Source organism: Vanellus vanellus (assembly GCF_965231255.1).
Source record: "Vanellus vanellus genome assembly, contig: HAP1_SCAFFOLD_35, whole genome shotgun sequence".
Classification (NCBI taxonomy): Eukaryota; Metazoa; Chordata; class Aves; order Charadriiformes; family Charadriidae; genus Vanellus; species Vanellus vanellus.
The window spans coordinates 202,869-218,446 of record NW_028128889.1 but is presented as its reverse complement, the minus strand read 5'-3'; the positions used below and the strand labels follow the sequence as shown (position 1 = coordinate 218,446).

Below are 15,578 nucleotides of genomic sequence, written 5' to 3'. Positions count from 1 at the left end.
CAGCCCTACCCCGCCACACGGCCACCCCAAGGGACACCCAAGCCCCATCTTGGTCCTCTCCCCGTTGGGTGACGCCCTTCCACCCACCCCGGAGGTGCGCTCCTCTCCTGCGGGGGGGACGCCCAGCGCTCGCCTGGCTAGAGAAGCACGGGGTGGGGGATGGGGGTGGGTGACTGGGGGCATCTGAGCTTCCCAGTTACAAGGGCGTAATTAGTGCACCATTAATAACCACTTTGGCTCTGCTAACCAACTGCGGTGAGGCCCCCACCCCGCTTTAGCACAGGCTTCCTGATGCCAACACCTCCCCGAGCCACTGGGTAAAGCTGCACCTGGCAAAAAACCACCACCATCCCAAAAAAACCCCACAGCACATCCCCCACTCCCCACCCACCCCTTCTCCCCCCATCACAGCCATGGGGCAAACTCCCACCACCACCACCCCCCAATCTCAGCTCGGCCGTGACCCCCCCGAGACACTGGAAAGAGAGCAACGGAGAGCGAGCTCAGGCTCGTGTGAGCTGCAGAGATTTCTCTTTTTCTTGTGATGATGTTGTCGTTGGGTGGGGTTTGGTTGTTTTTTTTTCACGGAACACTTTGCAGTAGAGGACAAAAATATGGTGTCACAGCCCCTGGGGCCACACTGGCACTGCCACCTCACCCCCCTCACCCCCCCCCCCCAGCTCCCGTCCCTCCTCTTCCCAGCGGCTTTCACCACTTTCCTTGCTTGGTTTTGTTTTGTGGTTGTTTTTTTTTTTTTCCTTACAACCTTTTTTTATATTTGGGTTGGGGTTCTTTTTCCCTTTTTTTTCCGCCTTTCTTCCCCCCCTTTTTTCTCTTTATCCTTTTTTTTTCTTTTCTCCTCTTTTCTTTTGCTTTTTTTTCTTTTCCCCCTTTCTTTTTCTTTCCACCACTTTTTTTTCACCTTTTTTTTTTCTCCTTTTTAACATTTCTCAAGCTTTCTCCAAAGGAACAGCCCCTGGCTCTCAGTTAGCCAAAGGAGACTACGGAAGAGCATTGGCACCCGTGGGAGTGGTTTCCTTCTCCTGCTTCACACTCCGTCGAGATCTTTTTTTCCAACTCGTCTTTTTTTTTTTAACAAATTAAACAACAAAAAAAGCTCCAAGTATCAGTTTTACAAGGCACACAAAATCTCTAGAAGGGAAACACAAACGCAAGGTGCTGAGGTATGAAAACCTGAGGTGTTTTTTTCTGTGTGGATGTGTGTGTGTCATATGGGGTTGGGGGTTGTGTGTGCTTTATTTTTGAAATTTAAAAAAAAATAATAATTTTGCTAGGTTGTTTTTGTTTGGTTTTTTTTTTTTTTTTTTCCCCAGCCCTGGGCTGACAACCTCTTGGAAATCCGGTGTTTCCCCCGTCGTGGTTTGGCCTCAGCCGGCAACAAAGAACCACGCGGCCGCTCGCTCCACTCCCGCAGCCGGGGGCAAAATCGGAAGAAAAAGGCAAAAAACTCGCGGGTTGAGATAAAGGCAGTTTAAGAGAAGAGCAACGGGAAGGGCAAACAATCCCAATAACAGCGGTAAAGGAATAGACGGACGCGATGACAGCGCCTCCGCGCACCGACCGGCCCCGCACCGCCGCAGCCCGCTCCCAGCCGCGACTTCCCGCCCCCTCCCCCGGCGAGCTCCCCCCAGCCCCGGGCATGGCTCACAGGGGATGGGATACCTGTGTCCCTGCCGGCTCCTCGGGGAAATTAACCCCATCCCTGCCGGAACCAGGACACCCCCCGCCCCTCTTTCCCCCCTTCTCTCCTGCAACCCGCATCTTTCAGCCGCGTCGGGGCGGTGATGGAGAGCGAAGGGACAGAGGGACAGCCGGGACAGGGGGACGCAGCAGATGCCAACCCCAGTTTGGGACTCAGGGAAGCAAAGAGGAAAGGGCGCGTGAAAGAGAAATGCCTCTTTGAGGAGACGGGATCCCTTCTCTTGGCTCATACAGGCACTGCTCTTCTCAAAGCCCTTAAGAAATCGCTTTTTAACGCTCCTTTAATTATTATGGGGGGTTTCACCCCCTGCTGGCAATCCTACATCCCTGCTCTACCGGGCATTAGAGAACCTCTGGACTAGTTCCTGTCGTTTAACCCCGAGAAAAGCCGGCTTTGGCTAAAAACCAAACATCCTCCTCCCGCCCCCACCCCCTCTGAAAAAAAAAAAAAAAAAAAATTAAAATCCTTACAAAACTGAAAAATCCTCCGGCTCCTCCGGCTGTGCCTGAGGTGAAAAACAGGTGGCTTTTAGTAAATTAAAAATAATAAAAAAAAAAAAAACTAAAAACTCTCTCTCTCTCGGCCTCTGTTAGTCCAACTAAAGGGAGAGCGTCGGGAGGCGAGGGAGGAGGAAGGGGGAGGCTGTGGGATGGAGAGAGCCCTCCCCGTACCCCTCGGCTGTGCATCCTCGCAGCGCCGCGGGCAATGGGGGGCTGTGTGTTTGGGGGGGTCTTTGGTTTGCTCCCCTGACCTGCTGGGGGTGGGGGACGAGGGTTTGGGGAGGGTGGGGGTGGGATATCCGGCAGTGGGGTTACATTCATCGGGCGGTGCTGGGCGGCACGGCGGGAGCCTCCCTTGCTGTGCTGCGAGGCTGGGGCTCCCGGAGCGTGTTTCTGCTCCTGCTGCTTCACCTGCTGGAGCATTTCCCTCATCTTGCGCTGTGCAGTCCTGGGGAGGAGAGGGGAAAAGCAAGCGGTGGGGGTCAGGGCACCGCTTCTCCCCCTCTCACCCCCCCGCCGAGCCCCCACCGAGCATCTCACTGCTCCCAACTTGTCACTCTGGACAAGCCATAATTAATTCTGGGGGCGGTTTTGGGTGTGTTTTTTTTTTTTTTGTGCTTCCTCCATCGCTCCTCGAGAGCACCTGAATTTTTCTGGGGTGCTGAGATCCTGCTCGAGTGGACAGGAGACAAGGTTATGGAAGATGCACCCAGGTGGGACGCGCATGGCTTTGCCTGCACAGAGGAGTCCATTCACACCCTGGGTGCTGCTCTGCACAGCATTCAAAACACCCATTTTTAGCTCAATCGAGCCAATCTTCAATTTCAGTTCTCGCACAGCCGGGGGGAGCTACTGAAACACCTTCAGTGCATCTTGGGGGCACAGGGACCTCCCAAAAGAAGAGTGGCAGGGTGCTCGGGTGCTGCTGGGCTCAGCAAGCCCCGTGCCTTTCCTCGGTGGATGAAAGCGGCCGGGGAGGATCGGGTAAAGCCGCGGCCAAACCGTACCTGACTGGCAAAGAAATGCCCAATGATTTTAATGATGACCTCCTTGTTCTTGTCCGGGGTTTGGTCTCGTGGCACAATGACTTCCGCACTGGTTAAGTTTTACAGTTCGTTCACCTGGAGCGAACCACAAGAGGCTTCTGTTGTGGAAGAGCCAAAATCCTCCACTGCCACAGTCACGACGGCACCAGGCACCCTGTGTGTCTCCTCCTTCCTTGGAACCAACGAGAACCACCACCAGGACATGGGGGCTGAGGGTCAAGATGTCGCTGAGACCACTGAGCACCCAGGATTTATCCGCCTGGGGTGGGCAGGGGTGATGGGTGATGCCCAACTTTTCATCCCCGGGGCACCACCCCCCACCGTTTTGCCACCTTTGCCTGTCACGTGGCCGGCGGCGAAGGAAGGCACCTTGATGTGGACTTCAAGCTTCACTTCTTCTTTCAGGTTAAAGAAGTTATCCTCTTTCAGCTTCCCAAATATTCACCCCTGGGCCTGGGGAGGAGACGGACGGGAAGGAAAACCATCAGGCAGCGCCCGCTGTGCCCCTCCATCCCCAAAGCTGATAATGTCCCCATGTCCAGCAGCATCAAAACCACTGTACCCAGCAAAGAGCTCCCCCGGCGCTGAGGGAGGCCAAGCCAGGCTGGCAGCACAGTGGTGACCACAGGGATGCTCTCGACTTGGCCCTTACTGTCTCCCCCACCCACAGCCCCCACCCAGCACACCTTGAACTGAGCCTCGGGCGTCCCCATGATGATGACCATCTGGCCTCGGGACCTTCTGACGGGGCGATCTGGGGAGGGATGGGGGAGAGGGAGCATGAGCGCGGCCCCCACTTCAGCAAGACCTTCCCTCGGTGGGATGTCCCACCCCAGCGCAGGGCAACCCCACCATGCAGGAGCATCCCCTCCCACCCGAGCCGGGTTGATAACCAGGGTGCCGCAGGCCTGGCCTTCTACTAACGACAGGCCGGAGAGGTGGGCACATGCCAACTTCATGAAGTTCAACCAGGCCCAGTGCAAGGTCCTGCACCTGGGTCGGGGCAATCCAAGCACAAATCCAGGCTGGGCGGAGAATGGATGGAGAGCAGCCCTGGGGAGAAGGACCTGGGGGTGCTGACTGATGAGAAGCTCACCATGAGATGGCAATGTGTGATCACAGCCCAGAAAACCACACATATCCCAGCCTGCATCAGAAGTGTGGCCAGCAGGGCGAAGGATGTGGTTCTGTCACTCTGCTTTGCTCTGGTGATACACCACCTGGAGTACTGTGTCCAGCTCTGGAGCCCCCAACATAGGAAAGACATGGACCTGCTGGAGCAGGGCCAGAGGAGGCCACGGAGATGCTGTGAGGGCTGGAGCCCCTCTGCTGGGAGGACAGGCTGAGAGTTGGGGTTGTTCAGCCTGGAGCAGGCGCCGGTCAGGGGGACTCCGTACAGACCTGAGAGGTACGCCCAGGAGCTCTATGGTGGGAGAGAAAATGAGAGTCAGTGATGGCCCCAGCGTGCCAGACCTTTCCCAGCCACCCCCAGCCCGACGCAGAGCAGCATGCCACCACTGTGAGCCCGGCAGGGACACGGGGACAACGCTTCAAGCCCTGAAACCCTGGGGTGATGTGCAGCCCCATCCCAGCGCGATGGGGCTGGGAGGCGGATGGGGGGTCCCAGTTACTCCCAGTCCCTCCCCACTGCCACGTTTCCACCCATGTCTTGCCTTTGTAGGGGAAAACCAGGACACAACTCTCTCCTGCTCTGCGTTCCAGCAAGTGCAACCAGATGCTACCTGCAAACCACCATTGCTCACATGGAGAACGAGCAGACCCAGCTCCCCTGCCCAGGCTGGACGCCGCTCTCGCTCCCAGCCCTCTAGTTAAACCCGCTGTGCCGAGGTTGTGCTCCCTCTCACATTGAGCCCACACTCCCCGTGTCCACCCTCTGCTTCTGGCCACGGGCTGCTCCAGGGCTCATACACCAACATGTCCTCTCCTGCCCAGCCACTCCTCAACGCCAGCGTGGACACTGCACCTCCTCACTTCCCTCCCTTCACCAGGAGCCTCATTCCTTCTCCTCCATCCTTCCCAGGTCTCTACAGCTCCACAGTTGAAGCTACTGCCACCGGCCCCAGGTCCTGCTGAGGATGCAGTCAGAAATGACCACTCCACAGTGTGAAACGTAAAGTACTTGGGTGGAAGGAGCAGAGGCCTCACCAGGGTGGCTTCAATAAGGTCCCACAAAGCTTTGGGGTGAAGGAGGTCCCACCAAACGCTGCCCTTTGGGACACCTGCCCAGCTCTTCTCCAGCACACCAACAAACACTCAACCAGACGCTTCCCCAAGGCCACGCTTGCTCGGGCCGTCGCCACGGGCAGAGCATCCCCCCGCACAGCCAGACCAACCGACCCTTCTCAGTGCCCTCCGGGGCCACCGCGCACATCACACTCACACGCCCCTCCGCACCACCAGCCTGGCACTCACCCTTCTCCTCTGACCACTCTGCTGCTGGCGTTGCCAGGAGAAGAAAACAGCACAAGTAAATGAACCCGTGCAAAAATAGAAGTTAAAGAGGACCGGCCAGTAAGGATAAAACAATATCCCGTATCTTATGAGGGGAGGAAAGGTCTAAAACCAGAAATTGATTCATTGTTGAAGGATGGATTGTTGGAACCCTGGATGTCACCTTATGATAGTCCAATTCTACCGGTCAAGAAGGCTGAGGGGAGATAGAGATTAGTCGCAGACCTACGAGAAGTCAATAAACGAGTACAGACTCGGCAGCCTGTGCTTTCGAACCCATATACCCTCCTGAGTAAAATATCACATAATCATAAATGGTTTAGTGTAATAGACCTTAAAGATGCCTTTTGGGCCTGTCCATTAGCAAAGGAGAGTAGAAACTTATTTGCCTTTGAATGGGAAGATCCGGACACCGGGAGGAAGCAGCAACTCCGCTGGACCTCCCTGCCTCAAGGGTTCACAGAATCCCCAAATCTATTTGGACAGACGCTAGAGAAAATTTTAGGGGAGTTCCAGGCAGAACCCCCAGTACGAATCTTGCAGTATGTAAATGATCTGTTGTTATCGGGAGAGAAAGAGCAGAAAGTCAGAGAGACATCAATACGTTTGCTGAATTTTTTAGGAGAACAAGGATTAAGAGTGTCAAAGGCAAAACTGCAGTTTGTACAAAAGGAAGTAAGGTATTTAGAGCATTTAATTAGTGGAGGAAAAAGAGAAATCAATCCAGAACGAATTTCTGGGATTACAGCTTTAAGTGTCCCAAGAACAAAAAGAGAAATAAGGAAGATTTTAGGGTTACTAGGGTACTGTAGACTATGGGTTGAGGGCTACACTCAATTAGTAAAATTTCTGTATGACAAACTAGTAAAAGAAGGTCCAATACAGTGGACAGAAGACAAACAGGAGCCATTACAAAAACTGAAACAGAAGCTAAGAAAAGCCCTGGTTTTAGCCCTCCCCTCCCTAGAAAAAAAAAAAAAAAGAAACCAAAACCATTTCACCTTCTTGTAAACGTGGAAGAAGGGATAGCGCATGGAGTCCTAATGGAGGGATGGGGCGGAGAAAGGAAACCAGTGGCATACCTGTCCAAATTAATGGACCCAGTACGTGGGGGTGGCCCACATGCATGCAGGCAGTGGCGGGGACCGAGGCAGTCCCAGGTGACCGAGCTACCAGCACCTGAAACACCCCATCTCTTCAGCGATGGAGCAAACCTGGGAGGAGAGGAAGGAAGTGACCTGGGGTGGGTCCCTTTTTTGGGAGGAGAGACAAGGGAGGAGAAAGGGAGGAGTCAAGGAAGATGAGGGGGATGTTCAAGCAGGGAAAATGGAGACAAGGGGGGATCAATCCCCCGTTAACTACACCTGAAATCAAGCTCTTCCTTCTGGGACTGAGAGCCCTGTTGGCTTCTCACTCTTTGCTGTGGTCAGCAATTTCTCTTGTCACGCTCAGGAGTTTCACACCGTCTGTTCAATTAGCTACGGCTTACGCTGGGCCCTAATCTCCAGCTGTGTGCCTTAATGCATACCCCCAAAGTCATCTGCAGGTCACATCACTGTTTCCTATCCTCCATGTGCCAGTCTTCTCCGTCCCATGGTGGCTCTGAGCACCCTCCTCTCTGACCAGGCACCGTTTCAGCCCTTGGGAGTCACTCTTTCCCTTCGTGCCCTGCTGTCTGCCTGCAGCCTCATTGGCAGGCGCCGGGCACGCAAGTCCTTGCCTTGCACCGGAGACTGAATTGGACTCAAGCACGCTCAGCTGTGAAAATCAGGAACTTTATTTCTACAACCGAGTCAACATCAGCCCTTCTGCGCTCAGAGGAAGCCCCGGAAGGAAATGGTCGTGGAACAGGGCGGCCTGCTCTGGAGCCTCTTCGTCACGCTGCTCAAGCCTTTTTCCCCCACAGGACCTGCAGCAGCTCCTGCAGCCGAGTAAAGAATTCCACCAGCTTCTGGAGTGGAAATGGGCAGGAGCTAATCATGCCCGGTGGTGTTGGTGTTGGCCTTGGCCTCTGATAGGGGGTTGAGGCGGTGAGAAAATGACTCCAAGCCCGTGCTGTTGGAGTACCCCTTACTGCTGGGTGCAGTCCCATCTGGACCAGGATCCAGTCATAGAAGTGCTGGGTGGAGGTGTAGACTCCAGGCCGTTTGGCTCTGGCACAGCCTCTCCCCCAGCTGGTCACCCCAACAAGCCAGAAGTAGTCCGCGTTGTTGTCTTTGCACACCAGAGGACCACCGCTGTCACCCTGCAGGGGAGGAGAGAGGGTTGAGGTGGTGTTGGGTGGCCGCTGTCAGCGCTCTGGCCGGCTCCTTCTCTCTCCCAGCACCTGCCAGAGCTCTGCTCACTGCACACAACGGCGCTGCTCCGGCGCTGGAGCCTACAGAGCCTCATCTGGGAGAGGGTGGAGGGTCTGTAAGGTCGGGCGCTCTCTCATCTCTGCACAGTGCTCCCGGCTGTGTGGAAGGGGGATGCTTTGGGATCTGGACCTATGGGCTGCCGGGAGCACGGGATGGGCTTTCTGGGCAGCGTCCCCGGGCTCTGGGACAAGGCGGGCACTGGGCAAGGACCTGCAGCTGGGGAAGGGGAGGTGAGCACCAGCAGCGGTGGAGACCCAGCGGTGGCAGGGTGACTTGCCAGGCCAAGCACGTGCCGGGCGATGTTTGGGCGTTGCGAGAGGGCTGCCGGTGCTGCCGGGGCTTGACTTGCAGCATGTCCTACCTGGCAGGTGTCGATGCCACCCTGCGGATAGCCAGCACACAGGTTGTGGCTGTGGATGGCCCCTCTGTACCACCCGCTGCTGTTGCAGAGGTTGACATCAATGAGCTGGACCTTGGCCTCCTGCAGGACATCCGTTGACCCTGCAGCTGTGAGCACAGAAAGCAATGAAGCCCCAGCAGCTCCCCCCCTGCCTGGGTGAACCCCTTCCCTAGGGCTTGGCTTTGCGTCCTGAAGGCACTGTGCCCGTGTTTCCCCTCTGTCTGGCTTTGGGCGGTGGGTCAGCCCATTCTCCCTGGAGGCATATGTCCCCGCAGCCTCACTCCGGCTTTCACCTCTGCTCTCGGGAAGCTCAACCCCTCTCCCCAGTGTGCCGAGCTTGCACTCAGGACACCAGCACTTTTGGGGAACTCACATCTTGCAGTGGTGGCGCCCCAACCGCTGACGTAGCAGGTGCGCAGCTCTGACACTCTAAGTGAGGCATCGGGCACACAGGCAAGCTGGGTGTAGTAGTTGCACTGGACCGGCTGGTCCAGCTCCAGCAGGGCGATGTCGTTCCTCTGCGTGATATTCCTGTAGTGCTCGTGAACCAGCAGCCGCTTAATATGGCGCACTTGGGTCCCGGGGCCCAGCCGAGTCAACTGGGTGGCCCCGATCACCACGCGCCACATGCTGATGTGCCTGGAAGGCAGATGGAGAGGGGGGTCAGAGGGAGCGGAGCCACGTGCTGCAGCAGCCCCGCCGTTCCCTGCCTTCTGCTTCCCAGGGCAGAGAGGAGAGCAGTGCCACGCAGGCTGCCACCGCCCTGGCATGCCTTAGGCACGAGCCATGTGGCGCTGGAGGCTGCTAGGAAGCAGTGGCCCGAGCCCAGCCTTCTCCTGAGCACTCTCTGGGCTGGGCTCGGCAGTGCCCAGGCACTGGGCGTACTGGCAGGAATGGGGATGGGAGTAGCAGGCGGTGCTGCGCGCAGGGCACCCGCGAGGGTGGTGGGGACAGCCCCCTTCCCTGGCCCTCCTTACCTGGCCTCGATGAAGCAGTGTGCCGCCGTCAGCACCCACTGTGGGCTGATGAGGGACCCTCCGCAGATGTGCCCCGTGCCTGCTTCCCAGGGGTCCTGGATGCTGACGATCCAGGGCCAGGCTCCTGGACGGGCATCGGTGCCACCCACCACGCGCGACATGCCGTACTGGTAAGCCATGGGCCGGAGCCCGCAGGTCCCTCTGTAACCAGAAACTCATGACTGTCGTGCTCCACGGCGTGCTGCGCTTCAGGCTGAAGGTCAGCCCTCTTCCCTCCCCACAAGGCGCTGCACGGACAGCAGGGCCAGGGAACCCCCTGGGGCGGGCGTGCGTGCGCCCCTGTTTCTGCCTGAGCCCCGCAGAGGAGCTGTGCCAGCAGCCGGGGTGCTGGCCAGGATCTGAGGCTCCCAGGCGGGGTTGGGGAAGCTGTGGCCACGGGGGACAAGCAGGCTCCCTCCAGTGAACCCCATCAGGGTTGCCCAAGCTCCCCCCCAGAGCCTGGGGCCACTTACCCACAGCTGTCCCACGCGCCTTGCACAGGCCAGCACAGGGCCAGCAGGACGACGACGAGGAGCAGTTTCATTGCTGCCAGTGGCGGCACGTGGCACCTGCAAGAAGCGAACCGAGGGCCTGTCGCCACCAGTGCCGCAGCCGACGTAATGCCCGCAGTGCTCACGCTGCCCACGGTGCTCTTGTTCCCGGGGCTGATGTCACAGAGTCGCTGGTTCCGGGCACCGGGCCCGGTGGCCTCTTGGCAGAAGGGGGGGCACCATGGGGGGTTCCCGGCAGGAGGGGAGGCAGAAGCCGGCATGGGACACCCCCGACAGACCCCCGCTGAACGCTCTGCCTGCGGGATGAGGCTGTGCAGGCCCCGCGGCAGGCAGCAGCGCCTGGCTGCGAGCGCTGCCTGCTGACAGCTGGCAGCAAAAAACCCCGTGTGGCATCGCGGCCTCTTGGGGAAGTTCACTGCCACCCCGCTCTCTGCAGCCCTGTGCCACCAGGGCCTTCCCAAAACACATATACCAGAGAACAGAACAGAACTGCTACAGGCAGCACGCACCTTTTTGGGTGTTGAGGGGCCCATCTGGCTACAGCCGCAGCAGGCAAGCGGTGATGTGCGAGCGGGACGACTCCAGCACACCCACATGCTGCACTCCGTACCTATGCGCACGCCTGGGCGCACACACAGAATCACAGAACGGTTTAGGTTGGAAGGGACCTTGAAGACCATCAAGTGCCAACCCCCCTGCCCTGGGCAGGGACACCTCCCACCAGCCCAGGTTGCTCCAAGCCCTGACCAACCTGGCCTTGAACACTTCCCGGGATGGAGCAGCCACAGCTTCTCTGGACAACCTGCGCCGGGGTCCAACACCCTCACAGTCAAGAATTTCTTCCTAAGATCTATTCTAAACCTCCCCTCTTCCAGTTTGAAGCCCTTCCCCCTCATCCCGTCACTACACGCCCTTGTAAAAAGTCCCTCCCCAGCTCTCCTGTCGGCCCTTCAGGGACTGGGAAATGCCGGCACGTCAGTTTGTGTGCTGCACTCTGTGTGTGCACGCATCGTGTGTGCCCTGTGTGTGGGTGCACTCGGTGTCTGGGTGCACTCCGTGTCCCGGTACCCACACGGTGGGTGCACACTGTTTACGTGCAGTGTGGTGTAGATGAGCCTGTGAGCGTGCGCACTGCAGGTATGCGTTCACTGGGTGGAGCGCGTGCCGTGTGTGCGGGCATTTTGTGCGTATGCTGGCAGGCTGTGTGTGCCCGCACTGCGTGTGTGTGTGCGTGCTGCATGTGCATGCCTTCCACGCTCTGTGCATGACGTGCACGAGCACTGTGTGCATTACGTGGGGTGTTCCATGTGTGGTGGGGGCGTGTGTGGGGTGTTAGTGTGTGTTGGTCTGTAGTCAGTGTGTGTGTTCCTATGCAGTCGGGGTGTGTGTCAGTGTGTGTTGCTGTTGTAATAAGTAATTTAGCAAAAGAATTTTGCTTCAGCTCAAATGAATGTGTGCTCACTATGGCTTCAGCTAAGATGGGTCTGTGCTCGCTGTGCGTTTGGGAAAGGGAGAGTGTTAGACAGGATATCGGACGAGAGCAACAGTTGGAAGTACAGAAACTTGCAGGGCAAAGGGTGGTGTCGTTAGCTAAGATAACCACAGGAGTGTAAGGAATGAAGAAGCCACAAGAAGGACATGGTGGTAAAGACTTCGAGCCTCCCTCCAATGACTGTCAGGAAGACCCCTGAGGCAGCACAGCGCCTGCGCCGCTGGAAGGGGGGGGCATGTTCGGGGGTGGGCTGCATTCCAAGAACTCATTGATTATGTATTTGGGGGTGGGTTGTGTTCCAAGAACTCAAGAGGAATCGCTGATGGAAGTTGAAGAGGCTCTGAAGGAATATTCAGCAGTTTTCTGGGACTGATCCAGAGACTGTTGCTGGCCAGGAATTATTAAAAAATAAATTTTGTCACCCATGCCTGGCCAGGTATTAGGAAAAAAATGGAAAAGATGGAAGACTGGCATGAGAGAGGAATGAATGAGCTGTTACGAGAAGCACAAAGAGTGTATGTGAGGTGCGATGAGGGGAAACAGAGGGCAAAAGCAAAACTAATGGTAGTGACTGTAAAAATGTCCTGGTTTGAGAGACACAGGACTAATTTCTCTTCTAACACTTGGGAAAACTGCACTTTCAGAAGACTCCAGTGTCTGAATTTGTGAAAATATTTACTTTACAGCCAGCTATGGTGTGTGGGTCTCAAGGTCTCAGTGTTTTCGAGCTCGCCAGGTGCAGGGATGAGGAGGAGCGAGACGCGGGCACTTGACCCAAGCTGGCCAACAGGATTATTTCATACCATCAACGTCACACTCATTATAAATTAGAAAGTTTGCTGCGAAGTCGCTCTCTCCCTTGATGGCTGCCATCCTGAGAACTTCGTGCCCTGGTGCCGGAGCCCTGAGGCCTTCCCTTCCTCCTGAAGCCGTAGCGCTCGCAGTGTCCCACATTAGCTGTCCACTGCTGGGAGTGCACAGCTTCCTACTGATAGAATTGGCTGAGCATAATCTTTGCATATTCCGTATTGGTGTCGGGATCAATATCAGTTCTTTAGTGCTGTTAATGTTAATTATCTAATCTTATTTTATTAAATCTGTTTATACTTCAGCTCTCAGGTTTTCTTGTTTTTCCCGATTTCCCTTTCCCAGGTGGGGAGGGGTCATCGGGTGATAGAATGATTGTCTAAATGACAACAAATTGTTATGGGTCTCTCAAACCATAACAAAAAGAAATAACAAAGACTAAAGATAAAGGGCCCCAGAATCCGGGGCCAGGGATGAGAGCACACAAGATACAGGGAGCCCATCTGCTGCTGCTCAAAAAGCCCATGTGAATGAAATCAGGAGCCCCAGAGGGCGGAAAGTGTCACCATTGTGGGCAGGAAGAACATTTTAAGAGAGAGTGTCCCAGGCAAAAGAGAGATCAACGAGTGTTTAAAATCTATCAACAGGAAGAATAAGGGTGTCAAGGGCTCTACCTGCTGGGGGAAGAAAGAATTAGTGAGCCCTTGATAAATTTAAAATCAGGCCCCCAGGAGGAAATTTACACCTTTTTAGTAGACTCAGGAGCTGAGAAGTCTTGTATTATGAAATTGCCTTTGAATGGGAAGATCCGGACACCGGGAAGAAGCAGCAACTCCGCTGGACCTTCCTGCCTCAAGGATTCACAATATACCCAAATCTATTTGAACAGACACTAGAGAAAATTTTAGAGGAGTTCCAGGCAGAACCCGGAGTACGAATCTTGCAATATGGAAATGATCTGTTGGTATCAGGAGAGAGGGAGCAAAAAGTCAGAAGGAGACATCGATACGTTTGCTGAATGGTTTTTTTTGGAGAACAAGAGTTAAGAGTCTCAACGACACAACTGCAGTTTGTACAAAAAGAAGTATTTAAGGCATCTAATTATCAATAGAAAAAGCAAAATCAATCCAGAACGAATTACAGCATTAAGTGTGCCAAGAACGAAATAAGAAATAAAGAAGATTTTAAGGTTACTAGAGTACTGTAAATTATGGGTTAAAGGATACAGTCAGTCAATAAAATTTTTCTATGACAAACTTGTAAAAGACAGTCCAATACAGTGGACAGAAGACAAACAAGAGCAATTTAAAGAATTAAAGCAGAAGTTAATAGAAGCCCCGGTTTTAGCCCTCCCCTCCCTAGAAAAAAAAAACAAAGAATTTCACCTTCTTCTAAACACTGAAGAAGGGACAGCGCATGGAGTCGTAATGCAGGAACGGGGCGGAGAAAGGAAACCGGTGGCATACCTATCCAAAATTAATGGACCCAGTATGTTGGGGGTGGCCCACATGCATACAGGCAGTAGTGGCCACAGCAATATTAGTAGAAAAAAGCCAAAAATTAACCTCTAGAAGAACCCTAATCGTACATACCCCCACACTGTATGAACTATCTTATCTCAAAAGTCTGGCCAGTGGTTAACAGATTCCAGAACTTTGAAGTACGAAACCATTTTAATAGAAAAGAATGATTTGACCCTCGTAGTAGACGGAAACCTGAATCCTTCACAACTCCTGTAGGAACAGGCAAGTGGGGAGCCGCATCATGATTGATTAGATGTTATAAATTACCAAACCAGGGTAAGAGAAGACCTAATAAACACACCAATGCCCTATGTAAAAAAAAAAAAACAACAAAAACAAAACCAAAAAACTATCCAACAACTTTTTAGAGACGGTTCCTCCTGATGTATAGATGGAAAGAGAGCAAGTAGTTATGTCATCATTTTGGGGGAAGAAAAAGCAGTAATTGAAGAAGGAGGATTACCAGCAAATTAGTCAGCCCAGAGTTGTGAACTATATGCTCTGAAGAGAGCTTTAGATTATCTCCAGGGAAAAGAAGGCATTATCTATACAGATTCAAAGTACGCATATGGAAATTAACCATGAGAAGGAAGTCTCGTGTTTTTGCTTTGACAGGAAAAAGCCCTGGAGAGCCTTCAGAAGGCGTATAAGAATCAGTGCTGCTGCATGAGAGCGACAGACAGCAAAAGCCTTGAGAGTGCCTTCGGACTGGGGTGGCACCAAACCCCTTCGACCCTACTTTGCTGCAGTTGTAATTGTTGCGTGTATCTACAGGATAAGTGTAAGAATTGTAATAAGGTCATTTTAGGTCCCCGTGGCAGACAGGAGCAGTACCTCTCCCAAGTCCTCGATCTTTAGTGTATCCGATGTGGGAATACAACCCCAATAGATAAGTGTAACTGGATTAGACATTACTGTTGCAGAACCACAGAGAATTACGTAATGTGGACCGACCCAACCAGAATGTTCATAGATCCTCGAAATATCAACTCCAATAGGAGTTCCGGGACTGAAGAAAGGACCCTATTGTGCCACAAGAATCAGAGATACCGAACTAAAGAGGGTGGAGGGCAAGACCAGGTTGGCCTCTGGACTCGCTGCCAAGAAGAACTATTTCTCGGCTGTTGGAGGCACCCCAATAGGCACGAGAGGTAGGAGTATAAGCCAGGGTGGACCTCCACTTCCAGTGGTATTATCACTAGTGGTATCTCTAGTATCTGGTGACGAACTTAAGAATAGGCAGAACAAGATTAAGAGCAACCAGCCCAATCATTAGGAGAAAGTCTCATTTTTCAGTCATGGATTTTCACGTGTTTTCTTTTCAAGCAACCCAAAGAGGGCACGCTTTTATAGACATCAGCAATTAAGTTCTCCGTCCCATCCAGAAAAGCCTTTTCCTAAAGGCGCTCTCCTTCCAAGGGCAGACCCACAAAAAGAAGCCCTCTCTGCTTAATCCATTTCACAGAGAATTTCAAATGCAAAATAGAATTAAACAGGACGTCTTTTCCCCGCTTCAGGGAAAGCCACTAATATAGACCTTGGCAACATATTTAGCAAATCTATCATTGTAATGCCTTTGCATTGCCCATTTCCAGCTGGAGGGCAGGTTGAAAGGACTCTCATAAAATAAAACAAAACAAAAAAATCCAACCACAGAACATATTCCTGTGTAGGGGGTAATTTTATGAAAATAGGACAGAAGTGAAATTCCTGTGAAACAGAGGGGTTAT

At 53.8% G+C, this 15,578-nt stretch overlaps 2 protein-coding genes across 2 annotated transcripts in view; one reads left to right on the top strand and one right to left on the bottom strand.

Annotated features, from left to right (window-relative positions):
• The window catches only part of LOC309683849 (sentrin-specific protease 2-like), a gene marked incomplete at both ends in the record, with an annotated part of 225,542 nt that overhangs the window by 27,480 nt on the left and 182,484 nt on the right, over nt 1-15,578 (top strand). The window lies entirely within an intron of this gene.
• LOC309683981 (acrosin-like) lies at nt 4,650-9,636 on the bottom strand (the record flags this gene model as incomplete). Its single annotated transcript, XM_082499946.1, has 5 exons — nt 4,650-4,670; nt 7,816-7,986; nt 8,460-8,605; nt 8,872-9,137; nt 9,476-9,636. The coding sequence occupies 5 exons, from the start codon at nt 9,634-9,636 to the stop codon at nt 4,650-4,652; spliced, it is 765 nt and encodes a 254-aa protein (XP_082356072.1).